This window comes from Anopheles merus, unplaced genomic scaffold, assembly GCF_017562075.2.
Source record: "Anopheles merus strain MAF unplaced genomic scaffold, AmerM5.1 LNR4000014, whole genome shotgun sequence".
In the NCBI taxonomy this organism is placed as follows: domain Eukaryota; kingdom Metazoa; phylum Arthropoda; class Insecta; order Diptera; family Culicidae; genus Anopheles; species Anopheles merus.
This window is the reverse complement of record NW_024427594.1, coordinates 125,369-132,132: the sequence shown is the minus strand read 5'-3', so window position 1 is coordinate 132,132 and position 6,764 is coordinate 125,369. Positions and strand designations below refer to the sequence as shown.

At 36.2% G+C, this 6,764-nt stretch overlaps 1 protein-coding gene across 1 annotated transcript; it reads left to right on the top strand.

Moving 5' to 3' along the window:
- The first annotated feature begins 217 nt into the window (after positions 1 to 217).
- LOC121600957 (putative uncharacterized protein DDB_G0282129) lies at positions 218 to 3,232 on the top strand. The gene is made up of 2 exons (XM_041929753.1): positions 218 to 459; positions 517 to 3,232. Exons 1-2 carry the CDS (start codon positions 334 to 336, stop codon positions 2,812 to 2,814), a joined length of 2,424 nt encoding a protein of 807 aa, XP_041785687.1. The 5' UTR covers positions 218 to 333; the 3' UTR covers positions 2,815 to 3,232.
- The last annotated feature ends 3,532 nt before the right edge of the window (positions 3,233 to 6,764 follow it).

Below are 6,764 nucleotides of genomic sequence, written 5' to 3'. Positions count from 1 at the left end.
AATCTGGTTGCCAACTCTACGGTTAAAGGTTAAAAAAATATCGAATTGCCCACGGGGTTGTGAGGCCACATGCGAGCTCGCAGACTGCTCGAATTTGTTTTTCGTTTGAAACCCTCGAAATGTTTAGCGGGTGGTGGGTTATCGTTTTTCAATATGTACGAAATGATAATACCTCGCATCCCTTAGTGCAAGTCAAATTCTTTTTAACATTGACAGATGATACGTTCGGCTTGCCTGTTCAAGCGCGCTGCTTCAGCAACAACAATTGCTTTCTAACTTTGCTCTATATTTGGCGGCCCATTTAATCTTCTGCAGTCAAAGGCATCTTCAGAAATGATGGAAAAACTGTACAAAACTTGTTGCCGATTATGTCTGCACGATGGTTCTAATCATCAGCTGCTGGACATACTTTCTGTGAAAGGATTAAAAGAAAATATCTCTAACATTTTCAATATAGAGGTAAGAGCAAGAAGATTCCTCGAACCACAAACCTTTTAATGGATTTGAAACTTGCAGATAGATACTCGGGATTGCTGCACTACTAATGTTTGTTTAAACTGTTTTAACGAGACATTAAGTATGGAGAAGCAATTTCAATTGTACGAGGAGCAAAAACGAATAATACTCGCCAACCAGCTCAGACTGCAGGAAAATCCTTCAGAAGCAACAAGTGAATTGGCATCTAGTGCATTGGCTAGCTCAGTTGCTTGCATTGAAGGAGATGTTGGAGGAAACAAGTCTGTTAATGCACCGGAACGTTCAAGGAAAGCTTCTAATGTTGCACCATACAACCTAAATTCAAAGAAAGATCAATCGAAGAAAACACAGCGTATCTCTGCTGATCCAGTTGACGTGAATTTAGAAGAAACAAAAACCCAACAAAACAAATCCATGACCAAAACCATTAAAGATAAAACTAAAAAAATCAAATTAGTGCAGAATGCTCCTGCCAAGACGAAAACATCATGCGAAGAGTCGGTGCAGGAAAAAACCCCGACTCCAAATGTGGTTGTTGTTCCTGTAGCAAACCTCCAACAACAATTGGAGCAATCTCAGAAAGAACAAACCGAAAATGCAAATGAATGCACAAATGCTACAGATTCCAATGAATCGCAAAGACCAAAACCGGGGATAGTTGTAACAGGAATATTGAAAAGAAGAATTGAAAAACTGCAGAATCTTGCTCCTGTGCAAAGTAAAAGCTCTATTAATAATACTACCTTGCATAGGAGTACTGATGTTAACAAAACTCAGCCTAATAATCCTCATACTGTTGTTTTGAGCTCATCAAATATCGTTCATGATGCTGTCGAGAGTAATTCCATGAATGCAGTAAATATTCAACGACAAGAGGCACATGCATCAAATAACGAACCACCTTCGTTTGTTATACAAAAGGTTGTTACCTTCCAGGGATCCACACAAAGCAAAGAAACTACTACGATTGCTTCAGCTGTTTCGAATACTAACGGTGGAATGGTCTGGATAAATAGCCCTGTAAACCAACCGGTTACAGTTCAATCAAATTATGGGAACAGTGAAATGCAAAATAAGGGGCAAGGTCCATCTCCTCCAATGACAGTATTTAACATTCCTGCCATTGCAGTACAGCAAGGTGCATCGGCTTCCGTTCCGATGCATAATGCACTTACTACTGTTGTCAGTAGTGTAGATTCGTCTGCTACAAATTCAATTTCAGCTTCATCTACGGCAACTCAAGTAGCAAGATGTAGTGTAACAACGATTCTGCCGCAGACCGTTTTTCAAGCCAGATGTAATACTCACTCATCGATGCCGGCACTTAGTATAGGTGCTAACGCATATCAAGAGTCGCCCTTGCCTGCAATGAATAATGCCAATGACAGTGCAATCCAATCATCTCTGACCACTAATAACACAAATTTTGTTACTGACCAGCAGCCATCATCATCATCAAACGAAACAACTAGTGAAACCGGAAATAATGTTGACATTAGCAATACGAGCCCTGCTGCTCTCACCAAAAAACGCCGCCATAGTACCTACATACGAGTATCTTCCAACTTGTTTGATGAACCTCCAGAAAGAGCACAATTTGCAATGTTGAATAATAATCTTTTACTACGAAATTTTGAAACACAAATTAATGCTCCAACCTCATCGCACATCGTACGATTGCCGGTATTACCCCCTGGTCGCAGAGTACAGGCAGTTCCTAATCCAACAATGCTGCCTGGCAATCAGCAAACTCCACATCCTTCTTTAAACAACTACCAATGGCAAAACAATGTGAATAATGTACATCGTTTGCGCCATATAGCTCCCACGTCTACCAATATCGCTGGCACTGTAAGAACTTCTGCTAATTCAGGGACTTTTTCAACAACAGTAAACAGCTCAACTATCGTTCAGCAACAATTTTCAGGATCTAGCTTGATCCATCAGGGTCGTGTTGTTTCACATAATAGCAATCTTAATCAATTGTCAGTCACTAATATTAATCAAACCGCTGGAATTGTGGATCGTACAACATCTGTTCAGAATGACTTACTGACAACAAACTATGAAGTCAATAGTAGAAATGCAACCCTCGCAAAAGATGTTGGTCAACAGCCAAGTCGTCCTTGCTTCAGATGCAACATTTGTAATACTTATTATCTAATAGAACATAATCTACAATCACATTTGCATCGCGTCCACAATGTAGAAAAAACAGAACAGACCTGTTCAAAAGTCTATGATGCAAACATTCTAAACAAATTACTCACACGCTTTCGACGTAAATCTATTGCTGATCCTTTAACTCTTAGTAATAATCGTACGCAGCTAAATTAGGCTGAAACGTGAAGACTTTTTTTCAGTGGAATAATTTTAGTGTTTTCATTTTGTTTTACTATGCCAGAAACATTTATATGGTTTGCTTTCAGCTTATTCTACTTAGAAATTTAAGAATTAAAATTTTGTTTTTGGAATGCAAAGGATGAACACGAGTTAAAAAAAACTTTATGATAAACATACATTTCACCTCATTATGGAGGACTTAGAATTCATGTTAATTTTTGATGTACTATGAATGAGTTAATTTTTGATGTAAAAATTAATAGATGTAATTAGGAATCGAACTTTCAAACCTAACGTTGTTTGCATGTAACGAATTATTTTTTGTAATGTTTCTCAACTTCCAAAAATATCAATAAAATGAAGAAATAACAAAAAAAAAAAAAGATTCATAAGCCTTCATGAAACTTCTTTGTAGCTTTCACTAAACAAGGACAGCGATTGATGCCTTAACCTTAAGCCGCATTGCGTATTCGACCGTAAAATGAAGATCGATGCCATATGTTGGTAATGGCTTTGAACCTTAGTTTTTGTAGTTGTGGTCTGCACACGCTTTGAGGTTTCTGGGTTAGTAGATACCGTTATTAGCGTTCATTCTTGGAGGATGTCTAACTTACAAAAAAAAAAAAAAAATTCACGGTGGATGTATGAACGCATTCGATAAGTGTGTTTTAATTACTGATTGAATGCAAATGGGTAGTGGGTATGATGAACATGCTGGATACAAACCATTCTAGACCATTAGAATGAATGTTATTTTCGTATTCCGAATACAAAACGAACTGGATAGTGAAAATGGGGCAATTCGATTACAAGTAGTTTAGGTTGAGCTTTGTATCACTTAGAAATTTCTTGCTATCTTGGTTTATGGGAGGTTACGACGTTTTTATTAGATTATCAAAACTATCAACCGATGTTAGGGCTGAGTAAAACAACATACTTGACCATTTTTTATTTTACCAAATTCGCTTTTGGTAAGCTATTACAAGTCTCCAAATTGTTTTCTATGTGTGTAAATAAATGTCAACTGGTTTTAAATGAAGCTTTATTTCATTTACACCGACAACAATATTAGCCGCTGCTTAAACGCTTGTACGAATCACCAACAAAAGAGCCAGCAGTGCTTGCAGAAAGTAACAAAGCTATAGTGGCCAACGTCATAACGTCAACTGGTAGAAGGGAGAACGATTAACATGATCGGTGGAGGGGATTCGTTACATGGTTCAGTCGGATGGTGGTAGGTTTAGCCCGGCTCCTTTGAAGACCGTTGATTGCGGTTTAAGCTTGAGCAGCGTGCAGACAGTGGTAAACAGTGGTAAACATTTTTTCAAGTGAAAACTCAATGTGGATTTCTGTGCGGAATATCAACAAAATAATGCTCTGGATGTGATTAAAAAAGGAATCGAAAATCGTGCCCGCTTAAAAAGAAATAAGTGAGTTATATTATGGATGTTTTATTTTTACGGCTATATCGAATAGACGCAATACACAAATCATGAAATGGCAAAAAAGTGTTAAGAAATATTTAATATCACTTAAATTTGACTCGTTTTGCCACGAGGGTTGATGTGAACGTGAATCTGAAGTTCAAGTGTTGGCCGTTGTGTTGGCTGGGTGAACAAGAGTATCATGTTATGAAACACAAAATTGGAGAAATATAAATTTGTGAAGAGCAATCGTCATTCATTTATTTGATCATAAAATCGGTTTACTGGTGTTTCGATTGCAGAGCAGATTCTAATCGTTTCCTCTGAATGTATTTGCAAAGAAAGTAACTAAGCAATTGTCAACCTTAATATAGTTTTGCAGTCTTTGCATTTAGCTAGTAAGTGCATTCGGTGAATGAATCTGTTTGTGATTTGATTGCGTGAAACAAGCCACAGCTATTGAAAATAGTGACAAAAATCGGTATTGTAAGACTCAATAACGAGGCACAAGGAATATATTAAAATAAATATAAATTGTTAAGGTAAGTTTATTAGTTTTTCTTCTAGTCTTAGTTACATTTTACAAAATCAATACGACTTCTACTAAAAAACAACTCTTCCGCCTATCGTTTTCTTGCATTGCGTCGATGGCACAGATAATGCAAAAAAACATATTTTAATATGTTCGCAGTAGCTGTTGATCCTAAACCGGTTATCTAATTGATAAAGCAGGTTGAATGTAATTGGTTTGGAATAGAATGAATAGAACTTTTTCCTCCATCTTTGGCACAACAACTGTTGTCAGTCAAGGCCGATCAGTACCATTAGTGGGCTTAGTTTTCAATGACTTAAGGATAACTCAGTGCGGGATAATCTGTCCTGCGTATGGGGGTATGGTTAACTTCTACGGTCAGTCCTTCTCCACGATGTTAAGTTTTTTTTAATCAACGTTTGTACAACTAGAATGAATGACAAAACCATCTGAATACCATATTTTTAAAGTAAGCCTTTCAAGCCGTATATTTTTTTATGATTCATGCGTCGTGAAAGGGTTGCACTCTATACAGCTAATTCCTGAGATATGCATTACCAGATAGACGTAGATTCGAACTGGTTTTCTTTATTTAACTTTATTTGCTCTATGCATATTGTACTGCTTTGACATCAATATGCGCGGTTTCTCCACGGTCCCCATTAATAGCATATCTCGGAGACAAACTGTACATATAAAAAGTTGTTTAGGTAGGCCAATTGCGTGAAACACAATGAAAGGTTACAATATTCACGTCCGAAGGCAGCGGCCATTCACTTTCTTAAGCTGGACCAGTTTCCGTGTGTTTTGAGCGGTAACAAAGAGTGAGAGTAAAACAGTGAATTTATGCACGTTTGGAAATTCGAACCCCTTTTATTTTGTTTTGCTCATGAGCTTATAAAATATCCTAAAATACAAGTCAATGACTTAGCTGCTGCGCTATGCTTGATCAAATCCTTTACATGCTTATGCATCCGGTTTCCATGTGCTTGCTTTATTTGGCTTATGACTGAGAGAGCCCCGCGTAATATTATCGCCACGGTTGCATAAAACAGATGTTATGAATCATAAACGTGTTTCGTTCGCATATACGCTATTGGCGATAGATCCAGATAGGTCCGTTAAGCGACAGGTCGTTAACGTAACACATACTACTCTAATGACTAGACTATGTTCCAATCAATTCCGGCGAGCTTTATTCGTAATTCTCAATCCATATAGCTGTAGAAAATCCACGGTACTACACCCTTCACTATCTATATGGCATAGCACAAAAGTGATTTCATGATTTCTTCATTACAAAATTATATTATTACATTCATAAAAATCAAACACAACATTGTAGCTCGGTAACTCGATAAAAAATTTAACTAAGTGCACAAGTTTATTTTAGTTGCAAAATCTTCAAGACTGTAAATTACACAACTAGAAATAAAAATAGTACAACCATGTATTTTTGCAATAAGTGTGGATTTATCTTACGGATTAAGATTTTTTTAGTTCGTAATGTTAAAATAACCGGTTTTATACAATTCAAGTACATTACTTCAATCAATATTTATAATATTTAATACAAATATTATAAAATTATACAATTATAATCAATTAATAGTCCTCAAAACAGGTGCAAAAAAGTAGCATTATTGTATCATATCAAACGTATACTTTAAATACATGAATATTGTTAAATTATGGGAAAACATATATATTGTTTGTCAATAATCCAGCCTTAAATAATTCAATGCATTCTTTGAAACGAAATGTTTATACTCTAAATCTATGTCTAGGCCATCTGTATGTCAAACTGTTTCATCTACATTATTTTTAGTATTTCCGTTCATTTGCAGATATTTTATGCATTTAGATCTGCTCCAATTTCATATTTGACAATTTTTCTGAGTGTATTAAGTTTTCCAGAGAAAAGCAATCATTTTGTAGCTATATTTTTCAACACTTATACTAATATATCCAAGTTACAATACAAGTTA

Excerpts from the sequence above, each read along its gene's own strand:
- LOC121600957 (XM_041929753.1), top strand. The coding sequence starts at position 334 with ATGATGGAAAAACTGTACAAAACTTGTTGCCGATTATGTCTGCACGAT. Across the intron at positions 460-516 it reads CTAACATTTTCAATATAGAG|ATAGATACTCGGGATTGCTG; the intron begins GTAAGAGCAAGA and ends TGAAACTTGCAG.